The following is a 15926-nucleotide window of genomic DNA, read 5'->3' on the forward strand; positions in this document are numbered from 1 at the left end:
TTCAAAGAACCAACTTTTAATTTTGTTTGTCTTCTATTTTTTAATCTTCTATTTCATTAGTTTCTGCTTCTGCTTTCTTTTTGTGTATTTCACTCTTCATTGTTTAGCATTATTTCTCTTAAGAGGTGAAAGCTTAGGTTATTGATTTGCAATCTTTTCAACATAGGTCTTTAAAGCTATAAAGTCCTTCTAAGCACTGCTTTTGCTGCATCTCATAAATTTTGATTATGTTGCTTGTATTTTTATTCAACTTGAAATTCTCCTTCTATTTCTGTTTTTGCTTCATCTGTTTTAGGACTTTTACTAGATGCATGCATGTTTATAACGGTTGTATCTTTCTGACTAACTTTTAACATTATAAAGTGTTTTTGTCTCTAGTAACATTCATTTTTCTTAACATCTGTTTTGTTGGATATTACTAAAACTATTTACTTTTTTTCTTTTTTAAAAAAGTTTATTTATTTTGAGAGAGACAGAGGCAGTGCAATCAGGGGAGGGGCAGAGAGAGAGAGAGAGGGAGAGATTGAGAATCCCAAGCAGGCTCCACACTGCCAGCACAGAGCCCAACACAGGGCTCTAACTCACGAATCTGTGAGATCATGACCTGAGCTGAAATCGAGTCTGATGCTTAACCGACTGAGCCACCCATGCGCCCCAAGTTATTTACTTTTAATATGTTTGTTTTTTTGAATCAAAATACGTCTCCTGTAAACAGGATACAATTGGATCTTTTTTTAAAACAAATTTAGCTGTATAATCTCTGCTTTTTCATTGACATTTTTAATCCATATACATTTAACATACTTAATAATGTGGTTAGACTTATGCTTGCCATTTTGCTATTTGGTTTTTTAAATTTTATTATTAATTTTTTAATTCTTTGTTAAAAAATTTTTAAATGTTTATTTTTGAGAGAGTGCGACAGAACGTGAGCAGGAAGGGGAAGGGCAGAGAGAGAGAGAGAGAGAGAGAGAGAGAGACACAGACTCCAAAGCAGGCTCCAGGCTCTGAGCTGTCAGCACAGAGCCTGACATGGAACTTGAACTCATGAGCTGTGAGATCATGACCTGAGCTGAAGTCGTGTACTTAACCGACTGAGCTACCTGGGCGCCTCTCTGTTTGTTTGTTTTTTTATGTCTCCTATCCTTTTTGTTTTTTACCGCCTTGTGTCGTGAGTAGATTCTTTTTTCTAGTGTACCATTTATTCTCTCTTTTTTTTTTTTTGGTAGATTATAACATTTTGAGTTTTTATTTTTCATAGTGTTTTTTCTGAAGATTATAGTAATAAGTACTTTAACTTAAAATATTCTACTTCATTGCCTTAATTCTAGTAATATATAGGAATTTTACTTCAATATAGATCTCTTCCTACATCTTTTTGCTAGTATTGTCATATATGTTGCACTTGTATATAAGTCCTGTAGTGTAGTCTTATATTGTCTAAATGGACTTACTCTTTAAACCAGTCTGGAGAAGAAATGAGCTTATCTTTTGCTTCTTTTAAGATTTTCTGTTTTGGCTTTTGATAGTTTGGCTATTATATGTTTAGATGTGGATCTCTGGGTTTATCCTTCTTGGCGTTTGTTTTATTCTTGGTATTTGATGGTCTTCTTGGATATGTACATCAATGTTCATCAGTTTGGAAAGTTTTCACATATTATTTCTTAAATTTTCTGCCTTTTCTCTCCTTTTTCTGTTTCTTGGACTACATTATATATATTTTAGTGTTCTTGATGGTATCTACAGATTTCTTAGCCTGGTCCCCCCTCCCTTTTTTATTATTTAATGTATTCATAGTTGATAATGTTTACTCATCTATCTTTAAATTTGGTGATTCTTTTTTTCTGTCATCTCAGTGTGCTGTTGAGTACTTTTTAATCCCAGAATTTCTATTTGATTTTGTTACAGTTTCTATGTTTTTATTGTTAAAATATACTTGATGATTTGTTGTCATCCTTGCTTGATTCTAAACCATTCTGTTTGTACCAATAGTCTAACTGATCTTTTGAAAATGAACCTTCATCATGTCACTTTCTTGCATTAAACTCATTGCTTTGAGGATAAGACCCAAAGATATTACGGTTTATGAGGCTATGAATGATTCGGTTTCTGCCTTTTTCTCCAGGCTCATATTGAATCAGTCCTAGTCACTTATTTTTTTTTTTAGCCACAGTGACCTTCTTTTACTTCGTAGAAGGCACTGTGGCCCTTCCCGTGTTCAAATTTTCGCAAAAGTTGTGCTCTGTTTGAGTGCTTTACTCTGCTTTTTCAACTGATATTTCCTCCTTGTTCATCAGGTCTCAGTTTCAATGATATTTCCTCAAGTGAACGTTTTTTCACCTCTGTTCATACCAGAAGAGATTTCCTGAACTTTGTTGTCATTGCACACTGTTTTGCTTCAAGTACTTATCATATTTACAATGAAATAATTATTTGTGTGGGTGTTTACTGAATGAATATCTCTTTATTTACTTGTAATATCCTTGAAGGCAAGGCATTTTATCATTCAATGTATTTCCTAGCACAGTGCCAGTTACCTAGGAAATTGTCTATAAATATTTTTGAATGAGAATGATTCTATAGATCAGTATAAATGGGCACTTGACCAGGGAGAAGGAGAAGGCTTATAGGGAAGGCTTCTGCAGGAGGTGATAAATAAGTTGAATCCTAAAGTATGTGTAGTAAACAGCCAGTATGCATTAAGGTAGCTTTTGAAAATACCAAATAGGTTTAAATGCCTCTTGTCTGGTATATCAATATTCTCCACCAATATCCGTCTATTTGTCCCAAAGGTTTGACAATGTTTAGAATTCAGCCTTATGAAATGGCATTAATTATGTATATTATTACATTTTATAATTGTAGCAATCATTATAAATAGTGGAACTCAGTATTGAGACTTACTGCTCATCTGACCCTGAGTTTGATTTCTGGCTTTAATAAATACGTTTCTGTCCTATCCCCTTACCTTGTCTTAGTCATGTCTTTCCTCTTCCACCATCCTTGGAACTGGAGCTCTGTTCTGTTTTGATCAGACCCAACCCCAATTCTCCACAATAAGGGTTTGGCCTGAAACTAAAGCTTGGCAGCTGGGAAACTATTATTTGATTTTCTGTAATACTTTCCTCATGTTCTTATTGGGAACAAGGTGAGGATAGATAGGCACTTTTAGCATATCACAGTAGCTAATATTCAAGGGAAGAATGGAGTAGTTCAGTTTAGAAATATTTATATCAAAATAGTTACATAAGCTTGGACCTGGAAGGGTGAATTTTGCACTGCTTCTAAAAATTTTGGTTGTGAAAATAAATAAGCCTTTGTTTTCTAAGAGTTCTTTATTATGAGGGTTTTTCTGTACTGTAGGTAATCATCATAGATGTTTTCAAAATTGCTTTCTTAAAATTTTTTGAAAATGTTTATTCGTTTTTAAGAGGGAGAGAGTGTGAGTGGGGGGAGGGGCAGAGAGAGAGAGGGAGACACAGAACCTGAAGCAGGCTCCAGGCTCTGAGCTGTCAGCACAGAGCCTGATGTGGGGCTCGAACTCGTGGACCGTGAGATCATGACCTGAGCTGAAGTCGGACGCTCAACCAACTGAGCCACCAGGTACCCCTAAAAATTGCCTTTTTTAAAAAGAAAAAGGAACTTACCAAAATATTAAAGGGTTGTGCTTCTTCCTTCATTTTAGATTTTATTGGTTCTGGAAACAGAACTTTATAGAATAGAAACCTTGGGCCTTAAGGAATGGCCATCTGAAGATGATGATTGGTATGCAATGTTAGTACATAGTAGTAGTAGTAGTAGTAGTAGTAGTAGTAGTAGTAGTAATAATAATAATAATGAACATGACCTTCCCTTTAGTAGAACCAAAGCGTATGGATACAAAACAATATACTTCGGACAGGATTTGGTTCTTCATTTGTCGGTCTCATGTCAGATACATGTGTCTGGTGGGTCTAGATGGAATGGATATTACACATTAAAAGCAATAGCAAACCTTCTAAACTTCTCATATTCAGGAGGCTTAGTATCCTGCAAGCTGATGGGCATAAAGTGCTATAATTCCCATAGGTTTACAACTGCAGGAAGAAAGTCTGGGTGAATCGTTTTCTGTCATATGTTTCTTGAATTGTTGGGTATTTTGGTATCAACTTTCCTGTTGAGAGTTTTATGTTTTAATGACAAAACTGTTTACTGGAAATTATAGCTTGGAAAAGAGAACCACTCTCCTGCTTCTGCAAAAATCTAGGTAAAACATTGATATAGGGTAAAGTAGCTGTGGAGTTTTATATTCAGATTGTATGAACGGTAAACAGAGCATCTAAAATAACCACTTGCACATTGCAACAAACACATCATCATTTGCTTAAAAAAGAGTTATAATTACAGTTGACGAAGCATGGACACCATAAAAAATGCATTAGTTTGGCTTGACACATTAATTACCTGTTTTTGCAGATGTTTTTATGTATTGTTGTGTGAACAGTTTACAAAATAATTACAGGAAAGTCGTATGGAAAATAAACTAAGTGGGTGGTTTCTCGTCTAAATATTTTCATTCATGTGAATCTGTGTGAGGCACAGCTGCTCTATTGCAAAAGCAGAGAGAGAGATGAGGATTCTCGAAGGGTTTTTTATTAGATGGTCTCGGTCATCAGTATTCTCACATTTTTATATCTTTAGCAACACAGTTTAAAAACATTAAAATGAGAGGGTTGATTTTAATTCCTGTGATTACTGGAAAAGGCCTAATTCTGGTCAGAAGAAATATAGATATCTACGAGTATTTTATGTTTTATAATTAAAAACAATGTTTTTAAAGTTTATTTATTTTGAGAGAGAGAGAAAGAGAGCGTGCGCAAGCAAGGGAGGGTCAGAGAGAGAGGGAGAGAGAGAGAATCTCAAGTAGGCTCCCTACTGTCAGCACAGGGCGCGGTGGAGGGCTCTAACCCATGAACTGTGAGATCGTGACCTGAGCCGAAATCAAGAGTCAGAGGCTTAACTGACTGAGCCACCCAGGCACCCCAGATATCTATGAATCTGAACAAAACTAAAAAATCCTAAGTGGAAAAACTACTGGCATTTATTCATTTATTTCATTTATTTCAGTACTAGCAGTTAGGCACTTTGAGAAACAGTCGATCATTATTTCATGATTACTTGAGTTACATAGTTTTATTGAACTTACAGCTTAATCGTAATAGTTAAATATTGAGTCTTATGTAAATTACACAGAAGTTCAGTTTATCTATTCTCTTATAGGAAGTTTTGAAAATGTAAATCTGCTTTTTCTCATGAGCTTACTGTTTTGTCATTAGTGGTCTCAAAGTGTGTTTCATTTGAAAAATAACCAGGTCGTTCTGCAGGCATTTGTACTTTTCTAAACTGTTAAGAAACAGGTTTTCCAAAATTGTAATTGTCAAACAATAAAAAGTTCATAGACTTCATTCTGTTTTACATAGTGGTTTAAAATTATGTAGAGTATCTGTGCTTGTGTTTCAGTGATGCTGTCATGACAATTTTTCATAAAATTAAAGTAGATTGTCCTTTTAGTTCAATCATGCCACTTCTACGCCATGTTCCTCCATATTCCTTTTGTATGATTTTACCTGCATAGATGATGAAGACAATAATTATAGATGACATTTTCTGAAATACATATACTGTAACTAGTTAAGTTAGACAAAGGCATTCAGTTATAGAAAGAGGTAATTAGAATATCTCTAGGCATGAAGGCATTGTTATCAGACCGGGTAGTATTGGTGCAAAGTCATTCATTTGCTTTCCCATTCATTTATTTAACAAAATATTTTTGAGGGTCTTCTATATGTGATGTTCTGTGATAACATTGAAATGACTGTAAACATTGAGATAACTGTGTCTGGAACATCATAGATGCTCAGTAACTAGTAGGCATTTTGCCTTCTGAAGAGGATAGGAGGGACAGGAATATGTATATTCTTACTTGTTGGGGAGGAGTTTCTTTGTTATCCTGAAATGGGCTTCAAATGTGATACACTGTGGGAGTGTCGCTTGGCACAGTCTGAATTGTTTAAATGTGGAGATAAATATCTTCATGTTAAATAAATCTGGAAATGGAATGGAGTCTGTCTAATTCTGATATACACTAGTAGTTTAATTTTTTAAGGTGGGGATGCATTTAAGGAGTCTGTGAAACTTCTAGGATTCAGAAGAATTAACTGCTTATAATCAGCAATTCTGCTGATTGCTTTACATCATCTTAAAGGAAAATATGTGATCCAACGTCATGATATCAAGAAAACAGTTTGTTGGAGTCCTCCATGGATTTGCCACTTCTTAAGATGTCTCACTTAGAGCCGGTGAAAGAAATGAGCGAAAGCCTTTGTGGGGCTTGGGGGATTTTCGTATTTACTAGTATAGTAGATAAACAATTCTTAGTCTATGTGGAGTTTCATTTCCATATTTTCCCTTATTTTTATTCCATCTCAGAAGGCAAAATTTTTGCTCCTAAGTTTTAATTCTTCATTCCTTTTCCTTCAGGGTATCTCAAGCTCCTTTTAAACTTTTTATCTTAATCTTTTAGAAGCCATGGAGAACAGCATAAGGGACACTTAGGGATTGACTGTCTGTCTGTCTATCTAGACAAGAGTTTATTGTCATAAAGAGACTGGCCAGGTGATGTTGTTTTGAGGGGATTGACTAGTTTTTTGGGCACTCCCCTTTAAAATGCAAAACAAAAAATGGATTAGGGAACAGGAAGGAAATAGTTGAATGTAGAAGACTGTCTCTGTAGGCATTTAACACTCTATGATCTAATGATGTGTTAGTTTTCATTCAGTATTAACTGATAGAAAAACTACTAAGCAACACTGAAAGGAGTCCTAATTGAGGCAATGCCTGGACATGAATATTATTATGACTTTTGCTTTTACTATTCTTTGGTGACTCTTTGGACTTTTGGGGTCACATAACACTTGGTTTTGAAAAGACATTAATATGGAGTTGGTTAAATGCAAATGGGAAGCAGATTCCCTGACTGACCCGGTTTTGTTATATGTGGAAAGGCTGATGGCCCCAGTTGTGGTAGACATGTAGAACCATAAATTACTGTTTTTCTCAAGGTTGCCTTTTGTTGTCAGAACACTTACCATAAGTCAGAAATGGTAGGCTATACCTGAGAAGAACAAAAAAACCCATTAACTATAATAAATCAGCACTAAAAAAAAAAAAAGCAACTATAACCACCAAGGCCATGTATTCTTTTTGCTACTAAAGTTGTTACATTAAAAAAAAGAAAAAAGTAAAAGAAAAAAAAAGGGAAGCACCAATAAACAAAAACTCATTCCCTTAAAGCCAGGATGATTTGAATGTTCTTTCTAATGTAATAAATCTGAGTAAAAATCAGGCATGTTTGACCAAGAATATAGTGGCGTAGGGGTTACTGGAGAGTGTTTGTTGGAGTAGAGAAACAGAGATAAGAATATAAGATGTGCCTAAAGTAGGGTCTTATGCGAGGATTAAAGTCTGTGTGTGTGGCAAAAATCAAGTATAGTTCAAATAGTCTTAAAAATCCCTTAAGATTTTCCGTGAAATACAGATGTAGGCATACTGTCTTCCAAGTAGTCTAACATGGCCAGTTTTTCCTTCAGCATTGATTTTCTTTTGTTGAACCAGTGAGGCATTAGCTATATTCTTTTTGGTGACTAAGGGTAGAATAACAGACTTGGAAGAACTACTTTTTATTCTGGTTTGTGAAGCTGATTTTCACTAGTGCTGTGAATAATAATGTCTTTTTATTTTATTTTATTATTATTATTATTATTTTTTATGGGTAAAGGAGAAAAGACCTGTGTTTTCCAAAGAAATCCTTGGGTAACAAGGATGTTTTGAGAGACCACTTTTTCTCAGAAAGGCCCACTCTCTTGCACACTGTGTGAAATGTATACCTCTTTGTAGCTCTCATTTTCGTGTGTCCTTGTCTGTCATTTCCAGTCTCTTTCTGTCTGATTCTCCTCTGCTGTGTTGTCTGATAGGCTCCTGTCTCAACTCCTCATGCTTATTTTCTCGTCCTCTTTGTTCCCATACTCACTTGTACTTGTCCCGTGCTCTGTATTTTTCTTGTTCTACTCAGTAACAGTAGCACAATCCACTTCAAATTCAGTCACCCGAAGTGTGGTATCATAAGACCCGGTTTCAGTTTTAGTCTCTCATATTCACTTTTTAACTGAGAAAGACATTCCACATCCCTGCGCCTTAATTTCTTAGCTGTGTCAGGAAGGTAACATATCTCTTGTAACTAGAATCTGATGTAATGAAAGGAGTGCCAAGTAGTGATGGCTTCTTGAATCAATTAGAATTTTGTGATTCCGTTATGTATAGACTGTGCCTTCTGTAAAACTTAGTAGCAAGTCAGAGTTGGTGCTCTGAGAAATGCAGGCCAGGCAGTCCAGTGTTTCTAAAAATTTCAAGAACAACTTTGGACTTTCTCCTCATTTCTATTCAGCTACACCCGATTCTTTCATAGATCAGACTCTATAATCACCCTATACCCATCCTCTCTCCTGATCAGAAATTGGTACGGTGAAGAAGTACAGGTTGACACAGTATACATAACACATGTTTTTGGCACAGTGGGACTTCTTGACATAAAGGGTAGTAGATAAGGGGAGTAGGTTTTCTCTTTTCGATGCCAGAGCCCAGTGGAAATTCTTACTGTATCTGAAATTAATAGAAATGTAGAGAAACTTACTGAAGGTACTGGTTTATCCTTAAGTAGAATGTAAAATATGTATCCATTTTTAAAAGCATTTGCTGGGTGGCTCAATCAGTTAAGCGTCTGTCTCCCTCTTGATTTCGGCTCAGGTCATGATCTCGGCTCAGGTCATGATCTCCTAGTCGTGAGATGGAGTCCTGCATCATTGGGCTCTGTGCTGAGTGTAGAGCCTGCTTAAGATTCTCTTTCTCCCTCGCTCTCTGCTCCTCCTCTACGCTCATGCATGCACTGTTTCTCTAAAAAAAAAAAAAAGAAGAAGAAATGCATTTAGTAAGTGTCTACCTGGATATAATACTGAAGAGGTAATAGCTGCAAGACCTATAATGGGATTAAAAGTTGAATTTCAGATAACTTGGTTTTCCTGGAAAAATAATCATTATGGGCTGTGTTTGTGTCTTAACAGGAAGATTAAGAAATTAGGGTTAGGGTCTACTTAAAATTTTTAATCAGTTAAAATCTGTTTCAAGTCATACTTATCAATACTTTGATCAGTTAAAATCATTCCAGAAATCTATCGATTAATCTTTTCTTCCTCGTACTCACAGACCTCAGTAAGTGTCCAGCAGTAAAAATCCGCAAGAGGTGATTTTCATCCTTGGCTGCCGCTGTTGAGCAGCAGTGCTTGTGACCTAGTTTTAAGGGGCTGGTAAGGAAGGAGGCATAGTATGTATATTTAAGGTTACATTTAAAAAGCCTTCCAGTATTCCATCACTCCATTGTTGTTTCCATGGAAGCGGAACCACTATCAGCAGCAGGCGTCCATTTCAACTGCTGGCTTCCGGTTTTGTTTCTCTGTTACTATGGAGACTGCCTAGAAAGCAGCAGAGGCACCAAAAGTTTAAAAAACAATGATTTGATTACAAAATACGGTTTTAACTCCAGCTTGCATTAGGTGCTCCACAGCCTTGGCGTTTTTGAATTTCAAATTATTTTGGGAAACAAATTGATTTTTTGGAACGAAAACAAATTTTGAGGTTGTATTAAGGCTTGTAAGCACACTGCATTAAATAAATTGCCATAGTTTCTGTTACATCTTAGCCTACGATGAATAAGAAATTTTAAATGAGGGATCTAAATCAGGGCATGAAAAGGTATAACCTGGTATGAGAAACACTAATGATAATGGGAGCAGCCGTTAGACTAAGTCCATGAAAGGTAAACTCTAAAGGATGAGTAATGTGTAGAAATAGTAAATGTTTCTTATTTCTGTGGCACATTTTACCTTCACAACATATTTCAATTGCTTAGGTAGCTTTCACAGATAGATTATATAAAAATAAAAGCTTGAGTTTAGAAATTAAATACATTTTAAGGACAGAGAGGGATCATATTGAAATTTAAAAATTTTAATTTTAATTGAAGTTTGAGGTGTTGGAGAGTTAATAAATGTAGACTGTTCCATAGTTAAAAAGCAATAGAGATTCCCACCCCCCCCCCCAGCCCCCAAGACTAGTTACAGTTTTGAAGTATTCATAAAGGAGAGAAGAGATGGAACAGTCATGTAAAAGCTGTGAAAGGAAGGTTTTTAAGCAAAACTGCACCCCCAACTCTGTTGCAGGTTTCCTTTGAGGGCTCTATTCAGTCTGGATTCTTCAGTTTGCATGCGAGAAAATCCACATTTGAACTCTAGTAGGCAAAGAATGGCAGGAATGTAGGTTTGGCTGAAATCTGGGACCCGAGTCGCACCAGGATTCCTTTTTTTTGTCTCTCATAACTGCTTCCCTCTGTTAAATTCCTTCTTTCTGATTGGCTCTTAGCGCATTGGCAGAGACTGTGGCTGTTGGCAGTTCCCAGTCCTCTTATTTCCAGCGTCAATAGCAAAGAGGGACTGATTGGCCCAGTTTGTGTTGGGCCAATTCCTCCCTTCTCCACCTGTGGCCAAGAGGGCGGGATTTTGTGATTGGCTCAGCTTGTGACAGAGGGCTCACCCTTGACTATGTAGTAATAAGGGACAGGAGGACTGAGATCTGAAGCACACTAGCAGTTTTCATTCAGACCACCCTGTTATGTGATGGTAGTGGTGGCTGAAGGTGAAGGGCTACGAAGGCGGGAAGGGAGCATTTCTCAGAAGAAATAGAAGATGCTATTCCAGGCAGAAATAAGGTTTTTCTAGTCGTCATCTTTTGGGGAAGAATGCGTGCTTTACTGTAATTCAGTTCAGTTCACTTCAGCAAAACAGAAACATTATTTTGTAGGACTTGGTTTACAGAAAAACCAAGATCAAAAACCTTTACAATTTAGTGCTTCCTATATACAGCTGTCTTTGTCGTAGTATCTTTTATGTATATTGTCTCCTTTAATCTCTGCAGTCATTTGAAGTATATGTTTCCATTTTAGAGAATGAGGAAGAGGGTCAGAGAGTTGAAGTATGGTGTATCATCGGTCACATGACTAGGGAGGCAGAGCCAGAATTTAGATAACCAGGGTTTCTAGAATGTAATCAAGGGTGCTTTCCACTGTATGATACTTGCTTTTTGGTTAACTTCATTCAGAAGATGCATAGGGTGAATTATAAAAAAAAGTACTGTGTATGAAGTGCTTAGATAAAAATGAGTCGTGAAAATATAGAATATTATTTATGAAAGGAGCCTTAGAGATTGTATACTACAGTGGTTTTTCAAATGTTTTAACTTTCAGTCATGGAATCGTTTCTTCAAATGAAATGTATCACAGGTATATATAAGATGGGTAAGAGCATAGGATTGTCCTGCTCTGGAGAAGAGAGAGCCCAGAACTTCATGGGCTGGGCCACCTGTGTTTTGAAGTCTTGACTATTCTGGAGGCCATTTTGAATACGCTTTGTTTAGAGAAACTGAGAGCCAGACAGGGTAAATGACTTGTTCGTTTTCATATAATTGTGTATTACAGGGATTTCAATTACATTCTTCCTTTTTTCTTTTTTTAAAGTCTTTATTTTAATTCCAGCTAGTTAACATACACATTTCAGTTACATTCTTACTTTCAGTTGTAACGCGGGTGGCAGTTTGTTGTTAATGAAAAAACATGAAGCTTACAAAAATCAGACTGAATTCAGAGTTACCCTAAATGATTTTATTCTCCAGTTTCTTGCTACTTTGGCAGCATATCATATCCATGTCATGACTCTTATTAAACATCTGTTGCATTTAGTTCCAGTTTGTTGAGTTGGGCAATTGCATAGTACCTGGACTAGGCTAGTCTTCTGTATGCAGAGCTTTTTATACTACATTTCTTATATATCAACTCCTCCTATAGAAGGTATCAGGTTCTCTCTCTATATTTTAATAGGAAAATTTCAGAATTTGGATAAATCAAATTTATAGTGGTAATATTGAGACCTTGCTGATACTAATAACTTTGATGTCTGTTCCAACTTTGAATCTCTCTTCTTTTTAGTTAGAAATGAGAACAAGTAGCTGGGGAGCCTGGGTGGCTCAGTTGGTTAAGCGTCCAACTTCAGCTCAGGTCATGATCTCACGGTTTGTGGGTTCGAGCCCCACGTCCAGCTCTGTGCTGACAGCTCAGAGCCTGGAGCCTGCTTTAGATTGTGTCTCCCCCTCTCTCTGCCCCTCCCCCACTCACACTCTTTCTCTATCAAAAATAAGTAACCAATTAAAAAAAAAGGTGAACAAGTGGTGAACTGGGTCAAAGAAAGTTAATTTTCAGGTTGGATAAATGAAAGTTTATTTTTCGCGTGCCCTGTCCTTGTTTTCTCCTTTTAGGAGAGTCAAGCCCTACCCGTCGAGAAGCTGTGAAGAGAAGAACAGCAGAATATCTAATGCGAGCAGAGAGTCTCTCTAGCCTTTATGGAAAACCTCAACTTGATGATGTCTCTCAGGTATGTCTTATGTTTCATTTTGCATTTTCTTTAGCTCTTTTTGCTGACTTGTCTCTTGGCTTTATTTATAATTAGAATGCTTGAGAATTTTGGTCTTTGGAATTTTATCAGTAACATTTTAACGAGTTATTGGCGGGAGGAAAAGCATTAAAGCGGATCACCAAAAGTGGAATAACATGGGACTTGCTTTCTCCTCTTTCTTAGCCCTTTGTTCCTTCCTCTACCCCTAAAAATCCATGTGTAAAATGACAGTAATTTGTACTGAATTTTATTTGAAATTTGTAGGGTTAAATAATGGTTTTTGTGTGATTCCTGTACAGTTTTATTGATTCACGCTAAAACTTATTATGAAAGCATAAGTCTTACAGGTAGCTGCTATAGGTGACCTAGAATTATAAAGGCATAATTCTAACAGGGATATTTATGTTATTTGGGGCTATCTTTAGTCTTGTCTAGAAAGCAGGTGAATGCTTAAAACATTGGAAACATTGTAGTTTATTATTATTGTTTTTATGTCATTTGGACTTGGCAAATATATAACTTTTCTGGTTTTTTTCTTTATATTTACTAAGGTTTTTTTTGGATACAATTTAAAAATCATATCTTCTAGAGATGGAAGAAAGTGCTTATTTTCTAAATTGACCTAAGATGCAGGTGGGCTTGTTCATATCCCAACTCTGTCCCTTGAAACCAGTGGAGGATCGGGCAAGACACTGAACTCTCCAGTTCTTACCTTCAGTTTCTACATCTGAATAATGAGGATAATAGTTACTCCTTTCTGGGTTATTGTCAGGTTTAAGTGAGTTAAAAAAAAATCACTCATACATACAAGCACATACGTGCACCCACATGCGTGCGCGCGCGCGCGCGCGCACACACACACACACACACACACACACACACAAATCCTGCAATTCAAGTGATTACCTCATAAAAAGACCAGCCTATAAACCAAGCTTATTAGAATAGCTTAATAAGTTTTCGCCCTATTTTTCACCTTCCTTAATATACTGCTTTGTATGTTTTTTTTCGTATTTTTTAATGCTTATGTACTTTTTGACAGTTCTAACATGTGTCAGTTTTCTAGTTTAAAAATAGCCCAGTACTTCATCTTGATTCATTGGACCATTAAACTTTTTGTTGCTGATTTTCTGAGTCCTTTTCATTCTGCATATGGTCTTTTAAAAAATGCAGTTATCAAAACTATACTTATTAATGCGAATTTTCAGTGTGAAGTGTTTGATCATTACTTTTAGAACAAAAAAATTATATTCCAGCTTGGAAGTAATATACTTTTGTTACTTGTTCTTATATAATGAATATGTTTTAAATAAGATATCTGCTGTTTCATTTTCAGATTCTTAATTATTCTGTGTTTGCCAATCTTTCCCTATTTTCTATCATTATTGTTTTAACTGTATTATTATTTTTAACTCCTTATTATTTTATCTTTTTAAAATGCAGTATTTATCTAAAGATTACTTTGAATTCAATTCTTATTTTCTGTGGGGTTGACAACCCTCCCTATGTGCAATCCTGATGTGTACATTCTCACTTCCATATTTGGGGACAATTATAAAAGTATTGAATAGGATGGGCCTCTATGAACTTACTTGTTTTACTAATTCATCTTGTATGTAAATATTCTAAAAGTTTTAGAAAATTACTAGTATTCTATTCTTTCCATTAACGTTAACCTTGAATATTCTGCTTATACTTACTCCTTTGAACTCCCTACTTATGCAGCCCCTATTACAGTTTCCCATAATCACTTCTGTGAACAATAATTTTTTTAATGTTTATTTATTTATTTTTGAGAGAGAGAGAGAGAGAGAGAGAGAGCAAGCTAGCGGGGGAGTGACAGAGAGAGAATCCCAAGCAGGCTCCGTGCTGTCAGCACAGAGCCCAACGTGGGACTCTAACTCACAAGCTGCGAGATCATAACCTGAGCCAAAATCAAGAGTCAGGTGCTTAACTGACTGAGCCATCCAGGTGCCCCTGTGAACAATAATTTATGAGGCAAATAAATAAGTGTAGGTTTGACTTGGAGAAAGGAACCATGAAGTATATCAGTCAGAAATTCCTTTCGAGCATAGCTTCTAATGAAAATAAAACAAAGGAAATCTAATAAAAAAGAACTGGTTGTATTAGATTATATATTAATTCACTAAGCATCTGTTAAGACTCTGTGTGTATACAGTATCAAACTAGATATAGTTTGGAGTTATATAAAAGATGACCGTTTCTGCTTTTGCAAACCCTGTGTACCCAAAATCCGTACCTCGTTGAGGAAATGCTAGAATGATAAGAGCCGTGTAGAATAATGGGAGCTTGTATCAGAAAGGGTAAAAAGGACTAACTAGTGAATCAAATTTGATATGCCAGGACTTTTTTCAATTGTTAGGCAAGGAGGCTACAGGGCAGTTTTTCTAGCTAGAACAAGATGTTTCTCTTTTATGGTTAGTATATGCTTTTTATTTCACTTCTGTATTTTATGCTCTCAAACCTGGCCCTTATTTGGGTCAGGGACAAGCTCGATCATTTTCTTATCTATTATTTAACTTAAATGTCTTCCAGAGTTTCTTGATTAGTGTGGTGAATTCATTATTTTCTTCTTTAACCATCTCTGGGACTCAGTTTCAACCAACGCATTCAGAGGATTGGTATAAATGATTTTTGAGGCCCATTAGCTCTTAAATTCTGTGCAAAAGCAGATATAATTTCCATCTTGAATGCATGTGCCAACACTTCTTTCTAGTCTGGTTGATTAGGAAAATAAAGGGATCTTTTCTGGTTTAAAATATTTTTTGTTGATTCTTGTGTTCCCCTTTGGTGAAGTCCAGGTCATGACTCACTCCATCCGAGTTTTCTGTGGTGATTTCAGCTTTTGCTTTACTGAATTTATTTATGCGACTCTTTTGTGGTAAAAATAAAAGTTCTAAATTTCCCAGTCATACATGGTAATATCCTTTTTGAAAAAGGGCAGAAAGGAGCCCTCTTTGACTCTTGGTTTTCTTCATTACTTCATTATTGATAGGCTCTAGGAAAACTTAAGGGGCAGGTTTCAGAAAAAAAGGAAATGACTTTTGTTTAAAGTAAAAGTCTTGACTGACAGAGACAGAGTCCTTTTTCTTTTCCTTTTTTTTTTTTAATTGGAGAGGACTTTGAATGATTTAAGAATTAATATATTTTTAAAATTTTTATTTTTTTTTGAGAGAGAGTGCAAGCTGGGGAGGGCCAGAGAGAGGGGGACATAGGATCCGAAGCGGGCTCTGTGCTGACAGCAGTGGGCCTGTTGTGGTGCTTGAACTCACGAACTGCGAGATCGTGACCTGAGCTGAAGTCGGATGCTCAACT

The 15926-nt window shown here is 36.1% G+C and overlaps 1 protein-coding gene and 1 long non-coding RNA gene across 10 annotated transcripts in view; one reads left to right on the forward strand and one right to left on the reverse strand.

Moving 5' to 3' along the window:
* The window catches only part of RPS6KC1 (ribosomal protein S6 kinase C1), a 317536-nt gene that overhangs the window by 76713 nt on the left and 224897 nt on the right, over positions 1-15926 (forward strand). For 8 of the 9 annotated variants that reach the window (XM_053909153.1, XM_019428585.2, XM_019428567.2 and 5 more), the window contains one exon: positions 12454-12569. In XM_053909153.1, coding sequence (XP_053765128.1) covers positions 12454-12569 — 116 coding nt within the window. Of the gene's footprint in view, positions 1-10523; positions 10856-12453; positions 12570-15926 lie in introns of those variants that run through there. The other variant, XM_053909156.1, reaches the window with a different exon arrangement.
* On the reverse strand, positions 5075-9739 carry LOC109254583 (uncharacterized). Its single transcript, XR_002074900.2, has 4 exons — positions 9300-9739; positions 7926-8988; positions 7021-7153; positions 5075-5606 (listed from the first exon to the last, which is right to left on the reverse strand). It is a non-coding gene; the product is annotated as an uncharacterized LOC109254583 (long non-coding RNA).

This window comes from Panthera pardus, unplaced genomic scaffold, assembly GCF_024362965.1.
Source record: "Panthera pardus isolate Hobbes unplaced genomic scaffold, ASM2436296v1 HiC_scaffold_21, whole genome shotgun sequence".
NCBI lineage: Eukaryota > Metazoa > Chordata > Mammalia > Carnivora > Felidae > Panthera > Panthera pardus.